Raw genomic sequence first — 27068 nt, 5'->3', positions numbered from 1 at the left:
TTTATGACGGCAATATTATCCTCACTTTATTCATGAGGGAAAGAGAACCAGAGGAATCATGTCTTTGCCGAAGGTCACACAGTGGAGCTAAGATTCAAATTCAACCTCTCCGATCATCAGGCCCCCACTTTTGTCCAGTACCAGACGCTGCCGTCTAAATGGATGTGCCTTTTCCCACAAGCACTGTCCAGAGATTGAACGTCTTACACATAGATAGACTCTTCTTTTAAAACACATGTAGATGCTATTATAATTATTTAATAATGATTGTAGGTTTTGTTGTATTTTTTTCAAGAGATAACAAAAGTCTAACTACAACCATAAAGAAAATATGACATTTTTGTAAGTTCAAAACACTGAAGAACACTGAATTTTTCTTTTAAACACATAGCATGCAATTTATCATCTTCACTATTGTCAGGTGTATAGTCCTAAAAATAGTAGTGGAAAACACTGATCTAATTCTTAATTCAATAGTTCAAGTAAATGTTCTGCAAGATGCCCATAAAACTTCAAATTATGAATGAGAACTGTTGGTAAGGGAGGAAGGGGTGAGAAAACCTTTTTTTCACTTACATCATTCTTTTTAAATATTAGCAGCTCTGCCCTTCCTGGTAAACCTACCTGTTCCAGAAACTCTGCATTGAAAGTGGGCTGGCCGTCCCTCAGAAGTGACAGCATCCTGAAGTGGGCTGACGATAGCAGGAGGATAAACTGGCATTTCCTGATCAGGAGACACAACTTCCGGAACTAAAGAAAGAGACCACAAGACTCGTCAGGACTAAGTCACCCTACAAACCTCCCGGAATGAAGCATGCCAATTTCTCTTAATTTATCTGGCCATGGAGCCCTCTCAAAGTTTCTAAGTTGTATAGCAATCTACTTTTAGGACCCCGAAGCTATATTTTTAAAAATTTACTGGGAGAATGCAAAAATGAGTTTCGTAGGTTTCAGTTTAAGCTGAGAAGTAGCAAGGCATTTCTACCTTCCACAGAGAGTGACGCTGAGGTGGTGGCAACTCCGTAGTCATTCCTGGCCTCACAGGTGTAGACGGCCGCATCCTCTGGGAAGGCTTCAATGAGCAAAAGTGTATATTCTTGCCCATCGTGAAGGAATTTGCACTTGAAACCAGTGGAAAGCAGCTGCTCTTCCTTATACCAGGAAATTTTGGGCTGCGGTCTGCCGGATATCACAGCACAGAAGCGGGCAGGCTTGCCAGACTGCACGGTTATAGGCTGGAGTTCCTGCAGAATCTGGGGTGGCTCTGGGGCTGGGGAGAAAAGCAGACAGATAGCCCATGAAAACATGGGAAAGCACTGGAAAATCCACATTAGTTCACTGCCACATGGTTATGTACCCTGAAACAGAAGTTTGGAATTGTGGTATCTTTAATTGTCTCAGAATCTTAGAATATTCTTCATGCAAAGAAGGAAAAAAAAAAAAAGGAATTCTGTCCAAAAGTACAGGGAATAGCTTTACAAAAATACTTTTGATATTTGAGGGATAGGTAGGTAGGTGCTTCAAGTGCTGAGTTTCTCAACATAATATCACCCTGCCTTTCCTGGCTGGGGTCTGCATTGAGGGGGAGGAGCAGGGGACAGTCCCCTAAAGAATACTGGAACACTTCCACATGCTACCTATTTTTAACAGTCATTGGGCAAATCCCGTGGTGAGCTAGCTTATCCCATTCAGGTCTGTTTCGCAAGTATTTGTGTACGTGTCATAGTCACTTTTTAAGATATTGATGCCAATGAAGTGCAGTCTTTATGAGTGAATGAATGTCATTTTAGATCTAAAGGCAATAGGTAATTTTTTTAAAAATCAGTTTTCCTGTTGGGCTAATCAGAACATATGCTTGGTGTCATGATGACTGCGGGAAACTGAGAGGCTCATGAGCCAAGAAATGACTTCTGTGAGGCTGGTTTCTGACACAGTCATGTGGGAAGACCTTTATTACCCTGCGCCCAGATTCTCTACCACTAATACAGAAATAGTAATAACCGAATCATGACTGTTTGGTCCTCCAGGGCCTGAGGGAATGTTGGCAGTATGGTTCATTTTTATGAAACTTGAGATTTCTCTTAGTGTTCCTTCAACTGTCTCAGGAGTATTTGTTCAGACAGATAGGACTCATGGTCAGGACAGGAACAGAGGAACTTTTCTCTGTGTATGGAGGCTAGCCTCAGAACTAGACCCTCCTCATTCAGCTCAAAGTTTCCTCCTAAGAAAAGTCGGTGGTTTAATGGTGCTCCTCTGATTTGGCAGCATGTGAAATTCCCCTCTAAAGTCAGAGCCCCTGGAACTCCCCTGTGGCTCTCTAGATTCTCCCCAGCATGCCCTACTAGAGGTGGAAATGCCCCACTGCTTGGTAGTGCTACAAGTGCTCAAGTAGTTAGGGCCAAGGGCAGAGAACCAGAACACTGATTGCTCTACCGAGAGACCCACTCGGGGTCTAGAATAACTGACATGCAGAGCAGGTTTGACAGTGTTGACTGACCGAACAAGAATCTAGCCATTAGGTGCTTTCTAGAAATGACATTTCAGTCCTTTTTAAAGCTGCCATCCCTTTCCCAAAGGCATAACATGAAAATACATGTAGCTCCAAGCATATGAGCACCATGGATTCTTGAGAAATTGCCCAGGAACTACCAGAAGTTTAGTAAATTGAAGTAGGGTGATCACTACAGATGGATGAACAGACATATTAACATCTCTACCTACCATTGACATAGAGAGTAACAGAACTCCTGTTCCTTCCTGCTACGAAGGTGTATTCCCCGGCATCACTGTGCCTGGTCTCAGAGATAAACATCCGGTGGATTCTTCTCTCCACCACATACTGGTGCCGTTCCTGAACTTCGAAATTGATTTCGATGCCATCTTTATACCAGTGGGCATCAACGTCATCTTCATTGACCTCAAACTCAACAACAGCACGCTGTTTCTCAATAACCTTTGGATGGAGCAACAGAGAAAGAACACTGAAGCCCTGGTTTCCTTGTGGTTTTAACCTGTTTCTAAAGCAGCTCATTTGAAGAGCATGCCAAGCCCGCACATGATGGTATAGGAAGCTGACTTGTTACAGCACCCTCTCAATTTTCCCTCCCTGTCCTTGGACAAATGGAGCCCACACTTTTGCAGAGAAGTGTGCTTATGCCTTCACAGAGACAATGATTTCATCCTTAAATGTTCGCTTCCTAGTTTATCATAACAGAAATGATGACACTTCACATCCGAGGGCTATTATCACTGACAAAGCCCTTTTAAGTTACTACTCAATTTGATTTCATATGATGTAAACAATAATCTTGTGACTTAGGCAGGAACTATTATCCTCATTTTTTCAAGTGAGGAAATAAAGGCTCAGAATGGGACAGCAGATGAGGATGGACATATCTAGGTCATCTGAGTCTTCACTGAAGGCTTTTTCACTATGGACTAAGGCCTGTGATGCCTGGCTCTTAATGGATGAGCAGTATCATAAATGTGAACTCAAGTACTGCTTCTCTTCACATATTACCCACATTATACCATGTCGGAAGACTGGCACCCCTGAGGACAAGCTCTACACATGCAGTTGAGAGCGAAGGTGTTTTCTCAGCATGCCTGCTAGGAATCCAGCTTTGCTCAGAGGGTGTGTTCCCAGCCAAGTCCCTAAACAGCTGCCTTTCCCACAGTAGAAGGCTTCTAGAAAAAGCCACCTTGTTCCGAAGTCCCTAAATTCCAGTTGCTGTGCAAACACCACAATTTAAATTTCAGTTCTTTTCGAGGTGGTGCTGCTTGGCAAGTGGCCACTTATTAGACAGTGAAGATTCTGCAGCTGCTTTCATTAAAGTATTTGGACAGCTGTGAAGGACACACTTATCCCCTAAGTGAGAGGAAACTGTGACTAAGTTGATATCAGTATAAAAGCGTTAAGCCAGTAGGGATAAGCTGATTTCATTTTTTTTTTTTAGAAGACAGTGGTTGGAAAATTTTAAAGTCAAAAAGTTTGACAAAATGATAGATTAGGTGCTATTGATGATACCTCTAAAAACTCAGCACGTGGACAATTACCTGAACCTCCCTTTTGATGCTTCGGATGCGAACATCTCTGCCCTCGACAAAGAGGTTGGCACTGGACATGTTGCCCCCAGCCACCACTGTGTACTTCCCGGCGTCGGACATCCGCGTGGATGGGATCAGCAGGCGGTGGACGTACTTCTCCTTCTGTATCTTTATTCTGTGGAGGAAATGGAAATCGGGCTTTAACGTATGATGATTCAAAGAAACTGGGAGTCACTGGGGTGGCAAAACACACCAACGGACCTGTCCACTAGAGGCAGCTCCTGGCCATCTTTCATCCACTGCACGGCGATGTCAGGTTCAGAAACTTCACATTCAAACATGGCTCGCTTCTTCTCGAGAACCTTAATGTCCTTAATGTGTTTCCTAAATTCTATATGACGAGCTGGAGAAGAGCATGTAAAAGAATTAACCTTTCTAACAGCTTTGCCAAGATATGATTACATACTATACAGTTCACTCACTGAAAGCATACAACGTCAAGGGCTTTCAGTATATTTAGAATTGTATAGCCATCACCATAATCAATTTCAAGGCATTCTCATTACCCCCAAAGGAAACCACTTATCCCTTAGCCATAACCTTCCAGACCCTATGCACTGTTCTTCCTAGAGACTTAGGCACAAATCTATGTCTCTATTGATTTGCACATTCTGAACTTTTCCTGTAACTGGATTCATATAATATGTGGTTCTTTATAACTAGCTTCTTTCCCTTGGTGTAAGGTTAAGGTTCATCCATGTTGTAATACTTATCAGTACGTCCTTATTATTACTAAGTAATATTTCATTGCATAGATATACTTTATTTATTCATTAGCTGAGGCACTAACATTTTATGTAGTGTGTTTGACATTTCTTTTTATGGATATGACATTTATGAAACCATACCTTCCACATAAAGAGTGGCTGTTGAGGTAGCTTTTCCAGCCACAAAGGTGTACTCAGCGGCATCCCCAAAGTGGACATTCCTGATGTTCAGTGAGTGGGTGAGCTTTTTGGTTCTCATCTGGCACCTGTCAGTTGATTTGATTTCCACACCATTCTTTAACCATTTGTAAGAGATGCCTTCATAGTTCACTGTCACCTCAAAGGTAATGGTGTCTTTTTCTTCAGCATTGATGTCCTTCAGCATGGACGTGATCATGATTGCTGCAAAAGGGAAAGCAAATATACCCAAGGAGATTTCGTGTCAGTATGTTATATAACAGGCACAGAGCAAAACCTTGGAATGTCTTGAATATATCTGTTTAAGTGGTCACAGTTCAGAGAGGTACTGCTCTACAGGATTATGCCAAGTGACAGGGGAACAGAAAAAGCAAGCGATAGACACTGGAGCATCTTTATAGACAGTCTTTGAATGCTATTCTAATCAAAACTTTTATCCAGATACCTAACTCAGTGTGAACACAGCAGATGAGGAAGAAAACGTGTAGGCTATGGGGCGATGGGTCTACTGGGTATTCTATATACATATGTATTTACTTACGGGTCACTTTGAGGGTGGCGCTGACTTGGTCATTGCCACAGACAAACGTGTATTCTGCTGAGTCCTCCGTGCTGGTGTTCATGATGACTAGCTGGTGGAGCTTTCCCTGCACCACAATCTTGAACTTTTCACTCATCTCAATCTCCACGCCATTCTTCAGCCACATGGAAGGTACATTGAAGTGGGAGACCTCACACTCAAAGGAGGCAGTTTTGGTCTCGGGCACCTCGATGTTTTTCATGGTTTTTGTAATATGCAATGCTTGGGAAAAATCAGAGAGCACTCTGGTTTATATATACATACATATATATATATATATATATTTTTTTTAAGATGAAGCAAACAAATAAGACCACCTAGCAATGCCGCCAGGGCTGTTTCATACTTACTTTCCACGAATAGTTTTGCTTTGCATTCCAGTTGCCCCACCACAGCTGTGTATTCCCCAGCATCTGAGGGGGAAATATGCTGCAACATCAGTTTGTGGACCTTCCTTTCTGAGACCAGCCTGTGTTTGTCACTCGGCTTAATCTCCACATTCTTGTGGAACCATTTTACTGGCACTGTGTCATGGGAAACGCTAACTTCAAAGGAAACGGTGGCATTTTCCAAGGCAGTCACGTCCTTTGGCTTCTTAATGATCTTGACGGCTGATGGGGAAAGATGAAGCCATTTAGTGATACCCTTCACTTCATGGTAACCATGAGGTGGCGACTTGTAAAGTGCTTCTAAGTCAACTTACTCTCAACGTGCAGTCTGGCGCTGGCTCCCAGCTTTCCAAGCTTGAAGCCATAAACAGATTCGTCCACCACGGCACAGTTTTTAATTCTCAGAGAGTAAACTGTTCCTTTGACTGAGATAGTGTACTTGTCATTGGACTCCAGCACAACCCCGTTTCTGATCCACTGGACACCTTTTACGTTAGGGTGTGTGAGCTCTACTGTGAAAACAGCATCCTGTGTCTCTGTCACCGTGAGGTTCTTCAGAGTCTTCTTAATTTTGACAGCTGAGGACAAATTTATGATTGGTTTAGGAAATAAAGATGATACCATCAAGTAAGAGAATTCCTGAATAAGACTGTTACCTGACCATCTTGCAAATAAATGGTTATCAACAATTTTTGTAGTGAAGCAGCATCTCTAGAGTTTTTAAAAGACACTTTGTGATTACTTCAGAAAACCTAGGACCCAGTTTGAAAAGTACATTGTACAATGATTTTGCTATACTTGAATGAGATGAAGTTTGTTTAGCTGTATACTGGGCTTCCTGGTGGCTTGATGGTAAAGAGTCTGCCTGCAGTGTGGGAAACCTGAGTTCAATCCCTGGGTCAGGAATGTCCCCTGAATAAGGAAATGGTAACCCACTCCAGTATTCCTGCTTGGAAAATCCCATGCACAGAGAAGCCTGGCAGGCTACAGTCCATGGGGTCACAAAAAGTAGGACACGACTGAGCAACTTCACTTAGCTGTATACCAGTAACTTAATCAACGGATTGGAGAAGGATGAAAGAAGACTAGAGAATAAGAGCATCGAATTTGCTGTTTCATAGAGTTGGAACCTAAGACATGGCTTCTTCACATAAACTCAGAAGCAATTTTGCACCTGTGGTATTTGGCTCAGAAAGTTCAAGAGTCTATAACAATTTTATGAAATGAGGATTTATGGCACCCAAAATCATTAAACTGTTTGACTTCTAGGATAACTGTCAAAAATACAATATGATTTGAAATGGATCACTCTGTTGTTATATCACTGACCTTCAACTTTGAGTTTGGCAGATGTTTTGGAAGTGGCCACCTTGTAGGTGTATTCTCCAATGTCATCTAGTTTGGTGGCAGCAATGATAAGTCTCCTTTTGCGGCCATCAGATTCACTTCTGATGGTTTTACTCAGCGGTAGGTGTTTGCCATCCTTCAACCATTCGCCTTCAGAATCTGGGTTGGCAACTTCACACTCAAACACAGCTTCCTGGGACTCAGCTACAGTCTGATCTGTGAGTGGCTTAGAGATGGCGCCCCCTTCGGAACAAGAGAAATATAAGTGAGAGTCTTTAAAAAATATTTTAACAATAAAGAGTTCTTTGCACAATTAAATAACAAGTTTTAAAACATAATTTTGCACATCATTAAAATTTCTAATAAAATTATTTTTACCCACACTGAGAAGATATCATAGAAACCTCTCATTCTAAGTATGTATGTAGTCTAGGTATGTACCCAGGGAAACTACTACGATCAGGAAGGGTTTGCAAATGGAAAAGCAACTGTTAACTTGTACAGAATTCTGAGAGCCCCAGTGTGAAGCACACTTCATGGATGGCCTGTGACCCAGTTTATTCTTCAAAAGCATTCTGTTTAGTCTCTTAAGGACGATTTCCTTAAAATATGCCTAATATTTGACTGGAAAAAAAAATCTGCTCAACAAAATTATAGTCATCAATAATGACTAGCAGATTGGGAACACCCATATACTGAAAGTCACTGTCATCTCTTCCATGAAGCTCCATTGTCTCCAATGCCGTCAGCTACTGGCAGAAATAATTACTCCTTCAGCAAGTTAGTTGCTAATGTATCTGTCCCTCTCTGAATTGTGAATTCCTCAAAAGAAATATCATGCCTTATTCATTTCTGTATCCTGAGTCCCTAGCAGCATCTGGCCTGTGGCAGTTACTTTAAAAATGTTGGGTAAGATCACATATAGGCTCAGAGTGTTTTCTTGTTTTCACACATTTTAAAACATGTAATTTATATTAAATGTATCAAAGTACAGAATCTGAAATTTTGTTTCAGAAGTTTTCATGGTCAAATCTCTGAGGAAATCATGATGTGATAAAGTATAAACCAAAAAAATTTTTTTTTTTAATTTTTAGTTTTTTATTTTTTAAATTTTAAAATCTTTAATTCTTACATGCATTCCCAAACATGAACCCCCCTCCCACCTCCCTCCCCAGAACATCTTTCTGGGTCATCCCCATGCACCAGCCCCAAGCATGCTGCATCCTGCGTCAGACATAGACTGGCGATTCAATTCACATGATAGTATACATGTTAGAATGTCATTCTCCCAAATCATCCCACCCTCTCCCTCTCCCTCTGAGTCCAAAAGTCCATTATACACATCTGTGTCTCTTTCCCTGTCTTGCTTACAGGGTCATCATTGCCATCTTCCTAAATTCCATATATATGTGTTAGTATACTGTATTGGTTATACCAAAGAAGACACACTATTCCCATTTGACTTGCTTACATACCAGACGCCATGAACTGTATAATTTAATCTCAATGTCATATTCCAACTTCTCAAAACATAAACTGTAATGCACCAAATTAATGATGACTTCTAGTTTTTTCTTGACAGTTGGTTTAGACTTTTGATTTCTTATTTTAAACATAGTGACTTCTGCTGAGAATGGTTTACTTCATGTTATAGGAAAAAGACACATAGATACACCCAGTGAGGTGTATTTTTAAAATACTCATTGGGCCCAGAAATAGTGTGAAGGGAACAAAAATGAATGAAACAGGGCAATAAAAAAAATGAATACATCTTGTAAGAAAGTTTAAATAAAGTTTGATCCAACAAACAAAACATGTATTCATCAATCTATCATGTACAACGTATTGGATGATATGAAGATGAGAAAGAAGCAGTTCCAGACTTTGGAGGTATCTGCTCAAGTGCGGGAGGAAGAAATGGAGAATAAAACAAGTATATGAGTATCGGTCACGAAAGAAACACACACAGAGAGATACTGTGGTTGGTGGAGTAAGATCTACAAATGAGAAGATCAAGGAAGGTTGTACAGAGGAGACGGCATTTGAGTTATGACTTCTTGGGAGAATATTTCGAATTTAGGCTGATAGGAACAGTGTTGAAGGTATTACTGGTTGACAACAATACAAGCAGAAAACTGTGGGGAATAAGGAGGGAAACGGGTAATGATTTAAGCTAAAACAACTGTTCCATTTAAGAACTTATAATTTATAAATGTACTAACCTGCCACGGTAAGTTTTCCAGATGTCCTATTTTCTCCAGCATAAAATGTATATTCTCCTTCATCATCTTTCATCATATTTAGAACGGTCAACTTATATATTTTCCCATGAGCTTCAATTTTATATTTAGAACTGGGTTTGATTTCCTTGTCCTTAAAATTCCACAAGACATCAATTCCTGAGTGGGACAGTTCAACTTCCAAGACCACATTTTGGGTCTCTGTACAGGTAAGGTCACGAAGACCTCTGATAATTTTAATTTCTGGGGGAAAAATATAATCATCACTTGGTTACTATTACACTGGGAAAATAGAATGCTTAAGACACTATTAAGTGAGATGGAAGAATTCTTACTTTCGACAGAGAGATCACAGCTGGTTTCAACTCTGCCAACCACCAGCTTGTAAGGTCCTTCATCTGAAGCATGGGTCCGGTTAATCACAAGTCGCTGCTTCGTGCCTTTGACAATGGCGTGCACGCGATCATCAGGCTTGATTTGTTCATCATTTAAGTACCATTTAACAGAAGTCACATCAGGGACTGAGACCTTACATTCCAGCACAGCCTTGGTGCCCTCAAGCACATTAACATCTTTTAAAGGTGTTATCACATCAACACCTGCAAAACCACACACACGGCAGATTTGTGAATACAAATTTTTGTTGGAAATACATGCTCACTCGACAGCATAGATCTAAGACTGTGCAAGTCGCACTCACTGTAGACAGAGACGCGCCCATGGGTTGACAGTCCAAGGGAGGGAATGGTGAAGGAGTAATGGCCAGCGTCCTCCTTAGTCATGTCTTCAATAAGCAGCATGTGTGACTGCTTGTCTATCACAATGTGAACCCGGTCCCCCGGCTGCACTTCCTCGCCATCTTTCATCCAGACACCTTCCACATTCTCTAAGGAGACTTTAACTTCAAGCTGAACAATGTCACCCTCGCAGACTTTTTGATCACTGAGTCCTTGTAGGATAGCGATGGGGCGGGCTGTGAAAATATGGGGAGAGAAAAGAACATTATGACCATTCATTATCAATAAACTATAGTGATGCTTGCTATAGGCTGAAAAGGAGGAGGAGGCTTACGTTTCATCTTCAGTCTACAGGTGGTCTTTTTCCCGTCGACAACAAAGCTGTATTCTCCCTGGTCCTCTTTGGTCACATCCTTGACGGTGAGGTTCTGACGTCCACGGCGAGATGTAATTGTGTACTTGCCATTGGATTTAAGCTCCACACCCTTATGATACCATTTGCCTTCTATATTTTCCGGGGTTATAATGCATTCTAACTCCCCTGAAAATGATTCTGGAACCTCTATGTCCTGAAGTTCTTTCACAAACTCAACAACTGCACCTGAATTATGAGATAAGGAGAAGTTAATTACTCTGGAGAGTTACGTATCTAGACTTAGATGAAAAATTAAATTCTCTGTAAATCTCTTATCTCCCCCATCCTATCAGGAATCTTCTTAATATCTAACTTCTGGACTGAGAAATAAATTGTCAATGAAGTGAAGTGAGGTGAAGTCGTTCAGTCGTGTCCGACTCTTTGTGACCCGTGGACTGTAGACCACCAAGCTCCTCCACCCATGGGATTCTCCAGGCAAGAATACTGGAGTGGGGTGCCATTTCCTTCTCCAGGGGATCTTCCCGACCCAGGGATCGAACCCAAGTCTCCTACGTTGCAGGGAGACGCTTTAACCTCTGCGCCACCAAAAATTATTTTTAATAAAGCAAGGAATTATAATTCAAAAAAAATTTTAAAAACAAGACATCAAAATAACCTCACTTTAAAAATATCCCAATTGTCAATATTCCTAATAAGTATTATACAGTCATGATTCTTGGTATGAAGCTTATATTAATTCATATGTAATGTACATGAAACCACCCTTATGGCAGAAAGTGAAGAAGAAAGAGCCTCTTGATGAAAGTGAAAGAGGAGAGTGAAAAAGTTGGCTTAAAGATCAACATTCAGAAAACTAAGATCATGGCATCCAATCCCATCACTTCACAGCAAATAGATGGGGAAACAGTTGAAACAATGGCAGACTTTATTTTTTGGGGCTCCAAAATCACTGCAGATGGTAACTGCAGCCATGAAATTAAAAGATGCTTACTCCTTGGAAGGAAAGTTATGACCAACCTAGACAGCATATTCAAAATCAGAGACATTACTTTGCCAGCAAAGGTCCATCTAGTCAAGGCTATGGTTTTTCCAGTGGTCATGTATGGATGTGAGAGTTGGACTGTGAAGAAAAGCTGAGTGCCAAAGAATTGATGCTTTTGAACTATGGTGTTGGAGAAGACTCTTAAAAGTCCCTTGGACTGCAAGGAGATCCAACCAGTCCATGCTAAAGGAGATCAGTCCCAGTTGTTCATTGGAAGGACTGAGGTTGAAGCTGAAACTCCAGTACTTTGGCCACCTGATGTGAAGAGCTGACTCACTGGAAAAGACCCTGATGCTGGGAAAGATTGAGGGCAGGAGGAGAAGGGGACGACAGAGGATGAGATGGCTGGATGGCATCACTGACTCAATGGACATGAGTTTGGGTAAACTCTGGGAGTTGGTGATGGACAGGGAGGCCTGCTGTGCTGCGTCACAAAGAGTCAGACACGACTGAGCGACTGAACTGAACTGAACTGAACTGAATTCTTTTTAGGGGGTGAAAACTGCATAGCTAATTTTATCACATAATAAAAGTAACTCTAAAACTTGACTAAACAACAAAAGCATTATTTACTACCTTCGACAATAAGTTTGGCTGTTGTTTTCACGTTTTCGTCTTCCACAAGTACACAACTATAGTCTTCAGCATCAGATGTGTCGATCGTCAGCACGGAGAGGAAGTGAACTTTCCTGTCAGAGTGCATCCTATATTTATCTCCTGTGTGAATCTCCACACCATCTTTATACCATTTCACTTTGACAAATGGCTCTGAGGTTTCACATTCAAAGGTTGCCATGGTGTCTTTTTCCTTAGCAACAACATCTTGTAATTCCTGTGTAAAAGTGATCAATTGCTTGGCTACAGGAGAAAAAGGGTCGGGGGGTGGGGAGGAGACAAAGCACATTAAATTGAATACACAATTTGGATAATGGAAAAGAAAATTAAGAGAATACATTATTAGATATTCACAGATAAATAAAAATCGATCCATCAAATGAAAGAAATTCAAATTACCCTGGACGAGTAAGAATGCGTGGCTTGAGGTTTCCCCAGCAATATTGATGGCTTTCACCATGATGCTGGCAGAGTCCTCAGCAGTCACATCTCTTATGACCAGCTCACAAACATTGTCTTCGGGCCAATACCAGTAGATTCGGTCAGAGCGCTCAATCTTCACACCGTTTTTGTACCACTCACATTCAGGATCAGGTTTTCCCACCACTCTGACCCGGAAGTGTGCATCAGAGCCCTGGCCCACTGTTTGGCTTTGGATTCTTTCGAATATTTTGGGGGCCTCCATACTAGGACTTAATTCAATTTTGTCAGGCTTAAAAGTTGGAATAGTGATTTTGCCTTCTTCAGCAAGGGCTTTCTTCTCCTCTTCAGTCAGCTCCTTGGTCCAGTGGAGAAGCTCTTCCTTTGTCTTCCTTAGCAGCTCTTCATAGGACTCATCCTTCTTACGAGACTTGAGCTCCACAGCTGTAATGGCTTCATAATAGCCCTCCTCAGTCCTGCGCTTGAACTTGCTACGCAGCTCTTCTGACTCTTCAGACACTTTTTCATGGGTGATTCTTTCAGCCCTTTTCAGCCTCACAATTTCCTTGGTTTCAGTGGTGTCAACAGGTCTGTCTACTTTTTGCACTTCAAACTGAAGTTTTCCGGGTTCGTGGACGTGAAACTCGGGCTTTGGCTCAGGGGCTCGCCTAAGGACGGACCTAAAATCTTCCCTCTGTTGGATCTCAAGCTTTACTTTATGCTCTATCACACCTTCAGGGTTTTCTGCGGTGACCTTGACTTCCCCTGTATCATACGACTTGCAGTCCACGATGTCCAGATAATGAATGCCATCATAGCGGACTCTGAACCGTTTGCTTTTGCGGATGAGCTGCCCATTAAGGTACCAGTTGAGTTTGGGCTGAGGGTAGCCTGTTACCCGGCAACGGAATCTGGCGGTCTCCCCTTCTAGGACTCTCACTGGCTCTGGGAACAAGACAATGTCTGGCTTTTGCTTCTCTTTCTGATCGGTTGTCACACCAGTAAGGGCACCTTCATGAGCCATTCGCTCTAATTCTTCAATTCTCTGCAAGCCTTTCCTCCCCTCAGGCAGTTGAGATTCCTCCACAAGACTCTTCTCATCTTTGACAATAAGGGTAGCAGATGTGTGATCTGTTCCGTATTTGTTAGTAGCTCTGCAAGTAATGACACCACTGTCTCTGGAATACGCCACTGCGTAATCAAGGCTACAATATCCAAATTCATTGATCATGCGGAGCCTGTTGGCAGCTTCCAGTGGCTTTCCATCGTGGAGCCACTCCACCACCATCGTTGGGTCACCAATTGGTGTCAGCCTGCATTCAAAGTGGGCAGGCCCAAAGCGCTTGAGTCTTAAGGAAGTGAGTTTTTTCTTGAAAAACGGTTTCTGTTGCTTTTCCTTGTCATAGAGGTCGCCTTCTTCCCACTGCTCTTGGCCATATCGCAAATGGAGAGGCTCCAGTTCTGGGGCTGCAATCTCCTTCGCTCTGTACGTGCCTCGGGGGATGACTAATCTTCTCTCTGGCTCAGGCTCTGCAAACTCAACTTCAACATTTACTTTGCATCGTGTTGTGTCTCGGCCAGCCTTATTAATAGCGGTTGCAGTGTACCAGGCAGAGTCTTGGCTGACAGTGGAATCGATTTTAAGGGCGGCTTCTCCCTTGGTTCCTTCAATTCTATAAAAAGTCGAAAATAAATCATCAGTACAGAAGTAGTTGTCACTTCCTTGAGTACTGGATTTGTGTAATGAGCTTAATTATTTTTCAAGCCAACTTACCTGATTTTGGGATATTTATGAGGTACAATGATTTCACTGTTTTTCAACCATACAATGTCAGGATTGGGGTTGCCCGTAGCTCTGACTTTCATTTCAAGCCGGGAACCTTCCTTTATGTTGAGATTCCTCAGTTTTTCCACAAACACTGGTTTCACCTGATGTTCCACAGCTGAAAGAGAAGGGTTGTGATTCTGAGTGAGTAGGGCTGAACTACCTGTTTAAAACCCAAGTGATAAGGTTATTTATTTTGAGTCTTCAGAGCAAATACCTTCCACAGTTAAAATCACTGAAATTGAAGATTTCCCTGCCCTGTTTTGGGCAACCACCGTCCATTCCCCAGAATCACTGGGTGTTGCAGGGACAATAAGCAGTGATTGGGTACCATCTTCTTTAACGACTACTTTATGGGTATAGTCATTGACAATTTGCTGGCCTATTAGAAAAATAAGCAAAAAAGGAATCACGTTAAAATAGTTGTTTTTAAAAGTTGTTAGACACACAGATAAGTTTATTTTTGTGTTTAATAATTTATTCGTGAAAACTTAATCTTACCATCATGAAACCAGAACGTCTCAGGCATGGGTCGACCCACAACCTTTAAGTCAAATCTGGCAGTCTGTCCTTCTACACACTTGAAAGAAGTAGGTTTCAACACAAAGACTGGCTTATACAGTCTCTCGAGTTGTGACTCATCTGTTTCCTCCAGCCTGCGTCCAGGGGACATCCGTGCAGGGGACATCCTAGCAGGGGACATGCGTATTGGAGATCTGCTCACTGAACGTGGAGAGATGGATCTGAAAAACAAAATGCAAAGAAGAATATTTTCATGAGGCATAGAGAAAACTCACCACAGTAAATCTCTTTCTTAACATTATTTTAGAATTTACTTTGTGTATTAAAAGGTACCTCAAACTCATTGGGATCCAAAACAGAATACATTATTATTGCTCCCAAAACTATATTGTTCATATACCATCAATCCCAGTCAGGAATTATTCAACACAGCCAGAAACCCATCCTCAAAATCTTAGACTGGTCCTTAATACTGTCTCTCCCTCACCAACTGGGTTTAATGAGTTACTGAATCTTTTTGATTCAACTACCAAAATATTTCAATAAATGTTGGTTGGTTAAATACCACCAACATAAATATGGAAAAAGAAAAATAACTTACCTATCCGAGAAGAGGAAAAACAAATAAAAGATATTTGAAAAAAGTCCCAAACTCTACCTATACATTGTAACCAAATTGTCTTGGATTGATTTCAAGTGCTGGCACCACCACACAGGCTGGGTGACCTAAGGCAATTTTCACAGGGTCATGGACATTTAGTGTTCTCACTCTCAAAATAGCAACAATAATCCCTCCATTGCACGGTTGTTGCATAAATTAGTGATGTGTGCTTGTGTTAAGTCGCTTCAGTCGTGTTCGACTCTGTGCAACCCTACGGACTGTAGCGCACCAGGCTCCTCTGTCCATGGGATTCTCCAGGCAAGAATACTGGAGTGGGTTGCCATGTATGCATGCTTGCATGTTAAGTCGCTTCAGTCGTGTCGGACTCTGTGCGACCCCATGGACGGGCTGCCATGCCTTCTTCATAAACCAGGGATAACATGAAAAATCAGATGTCAAACAACTCTTCATAGCCTTCACTATATTAGCTATGGCACTGGCAAAACAGATAATGTGATACCTGATGAAAGATGCTTTGCTCATTCTACACAGGGCTAAGAACTAAAACTTGGGCAATTGCCAGCACAGAGAACGGTAGACTTCTGGGTTTTTTCAGCCTTCATACCCCCCACTACATGACAGTAATTTGCTACTGAGATATTTGGTGTTTTAAACAATTTAAATACTAATCAACCTGAACTAGTATGAGCCTCACCTGATTCTGCTCACTGGCTCTGGTGTGGGTATGTAAGTCGGGGCACTGAGAGGTGCCGCAGGCTCCACATACAACTTCCCTGAGCAAATCGCATTTCCTTTCATATTGCTGGCAAATGCAGTATAGATGCCTTCATCTTCTGGAAGGACAACAGGTATTCGCAGACTAGCTCTGCCATCTTGTAGAAAGTCCATATGGTATCTCTCTCCATGTTTGATGCGCTTGCCATCTTTATACCATGCAATCTGCAAATAATATCATGCACATGTAAATAAGATTTACATAAAGGAGTTACACTATAACCTATGTGTGTCTTTATTGTAGCATGGAGGTATGGTCAATGCTTATATTTTACCTTGGGTAATGGATACCCAGACATCTTGCAATGAAATGTAACACCCATCCCTTCAAGAATTCTGTAATTCTTGACTCTTAAATCAAATCCTGCTTCAATAGCCTCAGATTCAGAAATGTCAACTGCCATCTTTTCTTCTCCATCTTCTTCAAGAAGTTCTTCTAATGTAGTCTTTATTATTCTGTATTCAATTTCTTTAATAAGTCTCTCTTCAAAGGAAGAGATGTGGAATTCCTATGTAGTAAAAAAGATGACAGTCTGTTAAAAAGATATCTGCTGACTGACAGAAATTCTTTAAGAGTATTTGTTTTCAGAAATAAGGTTTGATTAAAATTTTTAACAGGAAGAAACATCTAGAAGCGTTTAATTTTGCCTTTTTATCTGCTTTTCAGTGAGAATTAGATGAGTCATTATTTTTTAATCTGCCTTCCAGTCATCTTTGGAAGTTCATGCTGTGGTGTCTTGGACAATGGTATTCTAAGAGTATGGGTTATACATGTGATGTCTATCCTACTGATGAAAAAATGTCGGCAGTAATGAACTTTGTTGTTTTAGTAATTGTTTTTCCTACTTACGTGTAATTTTTATTTCCAAAGTCATATGTGCAACATATTAATATTATGAAGATTAAGGAAGCTCATCAGCAGTGAACCTGGATCTGCTTATAGTAGTATAACCCTGGCCCAGCACTCGAAAATGAAAATATCAAACAAAAACAGGGGCACTGCAGGAGGCAAGAATCATGTGTGAAGTGATTTACTTGGTCATTATTGTTATACCTACCTGGTCTTCCACAAAAGTTCTGACCATTACAGTATCTTTGGCCATTTTCTTCCTAATTAAGGCTTGTTCTTTTTCATACTCTTTTTCATACTCAGGGTATACATATCCAGGCGCTATTTCTCCAACTTTAGGTTCTTGCACAAATGCAGTCACTTGTGTTTGGTAAAGCATTTCTTGCTGGGATTTCATCAGTGACTCATAATCAGCTAGGGGTTAAGAACATGAGTTAATTTTTAATGTTCTTATGAAAAAGCTTTCATGCCACTGTTCATTCAAGCAAGTCCTACCCTATTGAGAGTTGATAAACAAAAGCCAGATTTTCCAAATTTTACTATCAAAGCGCTCAGGATAGACTAAGTAGATTGAATTTCAAACCCAAACTTACATTAATAAGTCAAAGCAGCCACTACTATTTTAGAAAAAAATTTATATTAGCAGTCAGTCCTTTGGGATCAACCCTAGACGTCTTCCTAATTTGTCATGTGACTTCTGGCAATTCATTTATCTTCCTTGGTCTTGAGTGCTTCATCTGCAAAATGGGGACAGCATCCTAATCCTAAGGGGTTTTGTACAGAACATAGGATGGTCCACTATAAACGTGAACATCTTGGCAAAGATAATGGAGACCCACAGGTACGTTTTAATTTAAATGCTATTACCCTTTTTTTTTTTTTCCAAATTACTTAAGAATATTTAAAACCCTGATTTCTAGCTTAAAAAAAAAACATTGGAAGCTCTAGCAACATTGAGCCTGGTATGTGTGTGCCTGGCAACAACATACTGGAGGTGGGGCGCTACTGACCCCTTGGGGCAGGGCATATACTCTCCAATTTCTCCACTGTCTGCACTGCACTCACTAACATCTGTCTGGGTCGAGAGGGCCACGGGATTTAGAATCCTTACATTTTCATTTTTTAATTTAATGTAATTGTTTTGGCCTAACCACATGGCATGTGGGATCTTAGTTCCCTGACTAGGGACTGAACCTGCACCCCCTGCATTGGAAGGCAGAGTGTTAACCACTGAACTGCTGGGGAAGTTCCTCCTGCATTTTCAAAGTCATTATATACTTAGACATGAACGCACCAAAACCAAACTGTTGTCAGAACCTTTGAAGTTTAGTACTGGTACCGTTTTTGAGGCCATGTGGTCTAAAACATTTCCTATACAGCTGAAGCCAAGAGGAGGGCGGATGTGGACAGAGCCAGTATCAAAACTGGAATGCTGCGGCAGGACTTCTGACAATCACACAGCGCTGCTTGTCCCTGCATTTCCATTCTTATCATGCACATGGAACTACTTGGAGTTGCACTCACCTTCTTCAAGCAAGGAGGCAGATGCAGAAGTTTCTCCATGTTTATTACGAATAACAATAGTGTATTCTCCAGCATCATCAGCAAAAGTCATTGAAATCACCAGTCTGCACTCTCCCGTTTGTTTGTTGTAACTCACTTTGTATCTTTATGGAAATGAACACACGAAAGAGTTCATAAATAACCCTTATGTGAGTAAAATAAGCCTTATGTGGATCTGTGGTATAAAATTCAATGATCCTAAACATGGGACTAAGCTCCACCATAGAATATAAGATTGCTAACAATTGAGGGAAATGCACGCACATGAGTAATGAAGGCCAAACAAGTTAAAATTTTCATTTTAAATAATAGTCATATATTCTTCAAAATAAATAATAGACTATAATACTACTAGAATCAACTGTATGGAAATAAGAGACTTCAGTGTTTATGTTAGCAAATGATGAGGTCATTTAAATACTAAGATACTTCTCTTTGCTCATTATTTTGTTCCCTGTATTATGTGAAGATCAAATGAATAATGAAAACAATAAACTCCTTTAAACATTTCAATATTAAGTCTTCGGTACACTACATTTCTTCTTCTTAAGATATGATGGATACATTTTCAGATTAAGTTGCAGGAAATCTAAAGCTGAATTTTATATTCAATTGCAAATTTATTAGCATAGATTTCCACATATAACCAGCTTTCTTCAAAAATTACCCTTTTTCTTTTATCTTTTAGTGACTTAATTATTACGCCTTTTTAGTGAAAGTTGTTTCAGATCCTTGGTAGAAAAATATGTTCTGTGTGTGTAAAAATTCCACAGCATTTTCCCTATTTCACCAGCACTGTGAGTGAATCAAACCAGAATATAATATACATATCTTCCATCCACTTGGGTCACATAACTTTGTTTCTCAATAAGACTTTGTGTGAAAACACCTCAAAGCACACTATGAAGGCTCTATAACAAAAGACCCTACCTCTGAGGGTGGGGTAAGGATATTCTATTCTCTCTTGGCTTCATAGACCTATCAGACAAATCACAGAAAACTCCATCATTCAACCATGAAAATACCTGTATCCTGTGGTTAGAGGAACACCAGACTTTTTCCAGTAGACATGGGGCTTCGGGTTGCCACCAACCTGGCATTCAAATACAATGCTCCCACCTTCCACCAGTTTCTGGACCACTGGTTTTGTAATAAAGAAAGGAGCGGCAGGTTCTCCCGGCCCTGCTGGTTCCTCTGGGATGCTAGTTTCAGTCATTACCACATCTCTTGATTCGACGAAGCTGGAAAGAGAATGCCCCTCATGTGAGCTTCTGGACTGCCATTTGCCAGTACGAAAGGGACTAACCAAGCAAAACTGTACTACAGTGAAAAATCATTAGCAAAAGAAGGTGTTACCGTTTCTCTTCTGTGGTAATTTTCTCAGCCACAGCTGTTGTTTCCTTTTCAAATTCTTCCGACACTAGAAGAAGACAGACGTTTCTCTGGTTAAAGTCAGGTGTTTAGTTCGCTTCACTACTGACCTCTCCTTAGCATGCCAGTTAAGTCGACCCCATAATTAACCCCTTGATTCTAAAAGGGCACTCCATTACCAGGTATGTAGAAAGAAGTGTCAGGTGGCAGTGAGGAGTGTGTGGGAGGTCCACGGGGGTGTGACCACTGACCTTGCACAGCTAGATAGCAGGATGTGCTGACGGTCCCAGCCTCATTCACAGCAGTGCAAGTGAACCGCCCGCTGTCTTCTGCAAAGGCTTCACGAATCAGAAGGCGAGCAATTCCACTCTGGAAGGTTATCTGGAAATCAATGGAACTTTCTATCTGGTAGTCTTCCCTGTACCATGTCACTTTGGGGGATGGGTATCCAGAGATGTGGCACTCTAAGGTGACAGATTCACCTTCAATAACAGTCACGTTCTTTAAGCCCTAAAGAAAGAAGAAACAGGAAGTATTGATACGTGTGCAGATGCATCAGTCATCTCTATATGTTGTACCAAATGTGGGGGTTTGACCTTGTGCCTTCGAATTGTCATAAAATGCTTTCTTAACATCAAGACTGTGGAACTATCTGTAAAGAAACTCCTTTGGAAATTGGAATACTCCCAATTTGAAATAAATGTAAGGTGTTTCCAACTTCATAAGGTGGAACTGTACTGATGTCACATAATAGGGCACCCCGTACCCTCTGTTGTTTGCGTATATTCAAATCCTAACAAAGCTTGAAAGGTCAGCAGCGAACGTTGCCTCTTAGCAAAACGTCCCATGCTATCCTCAACTGGAAGTAATCAAACTTTCCTTTGCACCCTCCCTCTACTGAAGTGCTTATCACCTTTTATATTTTATTATGCTTATTTAGGTAGTAAGACAGATTTCAGAGAGGTCTAGACTAGTCTTGCAATCATGCCTTACACATAACAGAAACTCTCCCTCTACTGAAGTGCTTATCACCTTTTATATTTTATTATGCTTATTTAGATAGTAAGACAGATTTCAGAGAGGTCTAGACTAGTCTTGCAATCATGCCTTACACATAACAGAAACTCATCAAATCTGCTAGCTATGTGACTGAGGCTGTCACACAGAATTCCCCCTCTCCATGCTTAATAGTAGATGGTCTTAAAAAAATACTTGCAGATGCACTCATGGAATTTTCAAGTTTGAGAAGCTGATGTTTGCATGTATGAACATTATTTGACTAGATATGCATGTGATCGAACACTATCAACTTTACTCACCGAGACTAAAGTGGGTGGAGTAACAGGGATTTCAACAGGCGCAGGTACTCTTGCTGTTTCTGTTATCTACAATTTTGACAAAGGATGTTACAAAATGCTCAGGAAATTAGGGGAAGTTTCAAACTCTTAGCACATGCAAAATTATAAAAATAATTCGAGAAGAGGTCTGACCCACACCATGCTCGATAAAATGAAGTCTGAGCAATGGAGAAAGGCAGGACAACGGATTGGCCTAGTGCCTGGTCCTGCTCCCCGGGAATGGATTAAGAGACAGGAGGGGCTCCAGTGACCACCAACCTTGGTTTCGCGCTCACGCAGTGCTTCGAAGCGCTCTTCACGGACTGCAACACCAGTGATGCTCACCCCAACCTCCTTCTTCACCTCAATGCCAGCTTGACTCTTAAAAGTCTCTGGTGTGTCCGCAAAGGGGAACTGGGGTGAAGGAGTGGGCTCTGCTCTCACTCTAGCCTCAGCAGGCTTCACAGTAGGTGCCTTCACAGATTTGGTGACCTTCTGAGCAGAAGGTGTGGCTGACAACTCTTTTTGTAATGTGGCAATAGCAGTACCGGCTATTGATGCCTAAATAAAAACAGAGTCAGAAAACAGTCACTTAACTGCCATCCCAGTCGCCTCCCAGAAGTCCTTCACCACCAGCACTCTCGTGGCAAGTCTGAGTCAATTTTCTATGTGGTTCCCTTTTTAATGTTCTCATTATCACTTTTATAGTTAATGAAAAGTCAGAGATAAGCCAGTTATAAAGCTCACTGTCATTCCTGCCAGCTTCTAAAATACATTTGAAAGTCTTCCTAATAGAGTTGTATTTAGAACTTATTTTATGCTCTTATCATAAAGGGACTGAAGGTCTTCTAAAACTTGGTCATGAATTTTCACTTAAATCATGCCAAGGAAGCTGTGTTTGAAAATGCAACAGTGGGAAATTCAAAAATAACAACAATTTTAACTACTTGGTTAATTCCTAAGAACTACTTTAAAATAGAACATTTAGGCTTCGGCCACAAATCTGTATGAGAGGTGAAAGTGAAAAAGCTTAGAAGAATATTTTATGAGTTTCCTTGCTCTTTTTATTCTGTTGCTGTCTGGGTATTTGAGATTATCCCAAATGCAGGTATTAAATATACCTTATAATTCTCTGAAGCATATAGCTTGGATTCTATGACTCGGGTGTGTAACATAAGAATGTGTGCCTGCTAAGTCACTTCAGTCATGTTTGATTCTTTGTGACCCCATTGACTGTAGCCCACCAGACTCCTCTGTCCATGGGATTCACCAGGCCAGAATACTGGAGTGGGTTGCCAGGCCCTCCTCCAGGGGATCTTCCCAACGCAGGGATTGAATCCCTGTCTCTTATGTCTCCTGCGTTGGCAGGTGGGTTTTTACCCCTAGCGCCGCTTGGGAAACCTCAAAGTAAGAACAGTTGTGACTAATACCGAGGATTATTAGATCTTATCAACTTACTAAGGTTTTCACTTGTACTAACTTGTTCCTGATGACAGAGCTAATAAGGGGCAGAGTTAGGGTGCTAATCCAGGCCTGTGTGATCCCACAGTCCAGCCCAACCACCACACAGTAACACGTCTCCATCTTATTATCCTGAGTATACAAACACGTGACTTCTCAGTGTCTGTCTTTGGTATCGGTATCAATTCTCATTTATGTCATTCTGAAATATCTCACAGCATAAGGAAAACTGAACTGAACCTTTTACAGAATGCGAAACAGAGAGAAGCCAGTATGGATTTGTGTCTTCTCAGAGGTGTCAGAAAACTATCTGATAGTCTAGGCTCTCTCTGCTGGGCAAGTTCCAGTAATTGAATTTTAGGGGCTTCTGAGTCTACATGAGTCTACAGACATTGCCAAAAACTAGCCTGTATTGCCTTCACCAAAAATGCTCCATATCACACAACCTACTTTCTTCCTATAAGCCTAACATTTCTTTGTCATGCTCTTTAAATTCTTACCTCATATCCATGTTCTGTCTTAGGAACAGAAATTTTTGAAACAGTAAAGTGAGGGCTTGCTGTGCGGGGGCGTTTATCCACATGGACTAATCTTTCGCTTGTTAGATCTGTAGTTTTCTTGATCTGCATGGAAATGGAACTCAGTGAAACCCTTGCTCACCAGATGACCACAGCAATTATGTTTGCTTTCCCAGAAACAGGCAGTGGGTCCAAACTCACCTGTGTTGATATGTGCATTCCCATTTGATCAGTAGTTGTGATATGAGTCTCAGAAGGAGCATGAATCACTACAGGTTTGACTGCTTTAGGGACAACGTGGGGCTCTGAGGCTGGACGTGGGGGCTGCTCAGCTACCTTTGTGGCGGAAATGTGCTCCTTATATCCATACTCCAAAGTGGTCTTCTGAGCGTATGATTCTTCAACATGCCCAGGTTCTCTGGGCTCTCGAACTCGGGCCTGGTCGACTGCAGCAACCACTGTTGCTACAGCTTCCGCCTTTTTCCCAACGCCCACCTGCAGACAAGGTTCCAGAATTAACACTCAGTAGTGTCAAAGTCAGGTTGGGACTTTTCCTCCTGGGATAGTCACTGAGAAAAGACAAATGCCTATAAGGCGTGATGGACAGATGGTGCCCATGTTACACAACTATGTTAATGTCTCCAGAAATGTGACTTAGAATTGCATTTAGGGACTTAATGTTTCACTGATCATACAATGTGTAGACGTCTAGTTAGATACACTCTATGAAGCCTGGCTTAATTAGACATTAAATCACACAAACACAACACAGGACAACACAATATGGTAAAGAAGTTTTGAGTTTGTCCAGTATTTTGTCCATGGCAGACAGACAGCACTTGTGAAGTCAGAACTTTGGGGCTAATCATTCCGTCTGGTGTAGGTGCAATGACAGTGATGACAAAAATGCCCTCAAATATTGTCACAGTCCCATCCAGAAAAAATCAGCTGCTGCAGCATTGTCTACCCACATGCAAATCTGAGATAACAAGAAAGCTTGCGAACACACAGGGAACATGTTAATTTACTTATGATTCCCTAGGGATAAGAAAATTTTAATTTATTAGAAAATATCTTTCTGAAAACACATGAATGAAGATGCTGTGATGCAAATCAAAGTGTTATCCTATTTGGATTCAAGAAAACAACCTTTCGCAGCAAAGTTCAATTTACTGTCATTACCACTGAAAGTTAAAGTGAAGAAGGAAAACGAAATGTTGTTTTCTCATTTCCATGAATATGATTATCATAAATGGGAACACAGTTTGCAAAGGAGTTTCTCTTTTATAGAAAGCAAGCCAGTTGATATGGCTCATATATTATGATTTTGTGCAATTCTTGGAAACAGCATATTGCAAACATCACATCACCATGTCCATCAGTGCTGTTTAAAAGAATGCTGGAATATTTTATTAATGTCCAGTTTTCTGCTGCTGTGAGTAGAACCTAGATTGCATCTGAAATGTTTTTCAAGTGTACTGCCTCTATATATCTGTTCAAATGGTAAGTGATCTGAACCATTTCATATATAAATGAGGTATTTTTGAGATGAAATTGGGCCTTTAGTGATCACAGGGTTCATCCAGCTCTCCTTCCAGGAAGCCACAAACAATTTAATCTGCCTTGAAGAAGGATAGATACCATTTCACTTTAGACTGCATCTTAAACTGTAAGATACATCTGAGGATTAGGTGGTTTACGTTAATTCATCTGGTTCTTTTTTTAAACCACATGGGCCATAAGTTGACTTTAATTTTAGAGATGTTTTAAAATGTCACCATCTTCAACAGATTTATATTTGTTTATATAAATAAATAACTTTGCCTGTAAAATGATTACATTTACATTATATCTCATTTGAATCTTTCAACCAGTCTATGAAATAAATTGTTCTATTTTAATAATGAGAAACCTTAGTTTCAAAGAAACTGTCACTCACCAATTGACATAGACGAATGTCATTCTTAATTTATGTTGATGTATGGCAAAACCAATACAATATTGTAAAGTAGTTAGCCTCCAATTAAAATAAATTTAAATTAAAAGTAAATAAAATAAAACTTATGCAAAAAAAGAATCTTAACTATGGTAAGATATTTTAAATTGGGGAAGCATTTATATGTTTTTTCCTGAGTTAACGTCTATCAACTCTATATACATATGCTGGTGGACATTTTTAATTTAAAACTTATGGAAAAAAAGAATCTTAACTATGGTAAGATATTTTAAATTAAGGAAGCATTTATATGTTTTTTCCTGAGTTAACACATATCAACTCTATATACATATGCTGGTGGACCCATACCCTCATTTTGGTGGACAATCACAAATGAGTTTTCTAGGCTGATAGCCGCTTTTATTTATTTCTTTCTGACTCTAATATCCCTCATATTTTTCTAAACTAGATAATCAGGAAGATTTGGACTAGAATTGGAGAGCTCGATTCCTACCAATTTAAGCTGAGAATAATTAGAAAAGTGTTATTTAATCTGACTTTTCACAACTAGAAATGCTGTTCCACTGAAAGTACTGGACTGAATCTAATTGTCTCTAATGTTGTGTTGATCAGTCAAGCAACTAAATGGAATAGCGGGAGCACAGTGACTCATGATGGATGAAAAGTTAGGAGAACTGGTGATGAAATGGGATGAAACAATGCTTTTCACCTCCACTGCATCAGTTTTCATCTCCTTATGAGAAAGATGCATTTGTCCCTGCTTAATAGCAAATCCTTTTCTAGTTCTTGGCAGTGTGGCTGATTCAGTAGATTTTGCACTAGTAACTGTTATTTTGGGTGTAGACATTTTCTTAGCTTCCATTCTTAGGTAATTTTAAATAACACAAATAAGATAGTCAAATTTGTGGGATTCAGAACAAACAAAATAATGAGATTATGTCACATACTGGAATTTCTGATGTCAATGAGACTTTGAAAAGGTTGATATGCCATTCAAGATTAGACTTGAGCGTGGAGTAAAAGTCACTCAGTCATGGATGACTCTTTGTGACCCCATGGACTAGACATACAGTCCATGGAATTTTCCAGGCCAGAGTACTGCAGTCGGTAGCCTTTCCCTTCTCCAGAGGATCTTCCAAACCCAGGGACTGAACCCAGGTCTCCCACATTGCAGGGCAGATTCTTTACCAGCTGAGCTGCCCGGAAAGCCCAAGAATACTGGAGTGGGTAGCCTATCCCCTTTCCAGCAGATCTTCCCAACCCAGGAATCAAACTGGGGTCTCCTGCACTACAGGCAGATTCTTTACCGACTGAGCTACGAGGGAAGCCCAATATTAGACTTCGGTAATGTTTAACAGCTGATCCTAAATCGTGTCTTAGGAAAAAACCCAAAGATGTAGACGTAGAGAACAGGACTGAGGGAAATACAGAAAGGAATGTTATGATACTAAAGAGATTGAAAAATTTTAGTTGCTAATATCCAGTTACTGTATTAGCAATGAAGAATAAA

General features: G+C 40.7%; 1 protein-coding gene across 2 annotated transcripts in view; it reads right to left on the bottom strand.

Annotated features, from left to right (window-relative positions):
- The window catches only part of TTN (titin), a 275748-nt gene that overhangs the window by 229177 nt on the left and 19503 nt on the right, over positions 1–27068 (bottom strand). For both annotated transcript variants that reach the window (XM_069577076.1, XM_069577077.1), the window contains exons 13-42: positions 23803–24096; positions 23584–23706; positions 21902–22183; positions 21605–21670; positions 20537–20795; positions 20271–20334; positions 19940–20155; positions 18876–19018; positions 17560–17765; positions 16777–17010; positions 16422–16666; positions 15085–15326; positions 14801–14965; positions 14533–14701; positions 12738–14431; positions 12300–12581; positions 10640–10906; positions 10269–10541; positions 9904–10167; positions 9551–9811; positions 7311–7571; positions 6296–6559; positions 5943–6203; positions 5554–5814; positions 4956–5216; positions 4309–4450; positions 4057–4222; positions 2722–2953; positions 986–1270; positions 625–750 (exon numbers count right to left, since the gene is read on the bottom strand). In XM_069577076.1, the coding sequence (XP_069433177.1) occupies positions 625–750; positions 986–1270; positions 2722–2953; positions 4057–4222; positions 4309–4450; positions 4956–5216; positions 5554–5814; positions 5943–6203; positions 6296–6559; positions 7311–7571; positions 9551–9811; positions 9904–10167; positions 10269–10541; positions 10640–10906; positions 12300–12581; positions 12738–14431; positions 14533–14701; positions 14801–14965; positions 15085–15326; positions 16422–16666; positions 16777–17010; positions 17560–17765; positions 18876–19018; positions 19940–20155; positions 20271–20334; positions 20537–20795; positions 21605–21670; positions 21902–22183; positions 23584–23706; positions 23803–24096 (8008 nt within the window). The remainder of the gene's footprint in view (positions 1–624; positions 751–985; positions 1271–2721; positions 2954–4056; positions 4223–4308; positions 4451–4955; positions 5217–5553; positions 5815–5942; positions 6204–6295; positions 6560–7310; positions 7572–9550; positions 9812–9903; positions 10168–10268; positions 10542–10639; positions 10907–12299; positions 12582–12737; positions 14432–14532; positions 14702–14800; positions 14966–15084; positions 15327–16421; positions 16667–16776; positions 17011–17559; positions 17766–18875; positions 19019–19939; positions 20156–20270; positions 20335–20536; positions 20796–21604; positions 21671–21901; positions 22184–23583; positions 23707–23802; positions 24097–27068) is intronic.

Source organism: Ovis canadensis, chromosome 2 (assembly GCF_042477335.2).
Source record: "Ovis canadensis isolate MfBH-ARS-UI-01 breed Bighorn chromosome 2, ARS-UI_OviCan_v2, whole genome shotgun sequence".
In the NCBI taxonomy this organism is placed as follows: Eukaryota; Metazoa; Chordata; class Mammalia; order Artiodactyla; family Bovidae; genus Ovis; species Ovis canadensis.
This window is presented reverse-complemented; position numbering and strand designations above follow the sequence as displayed.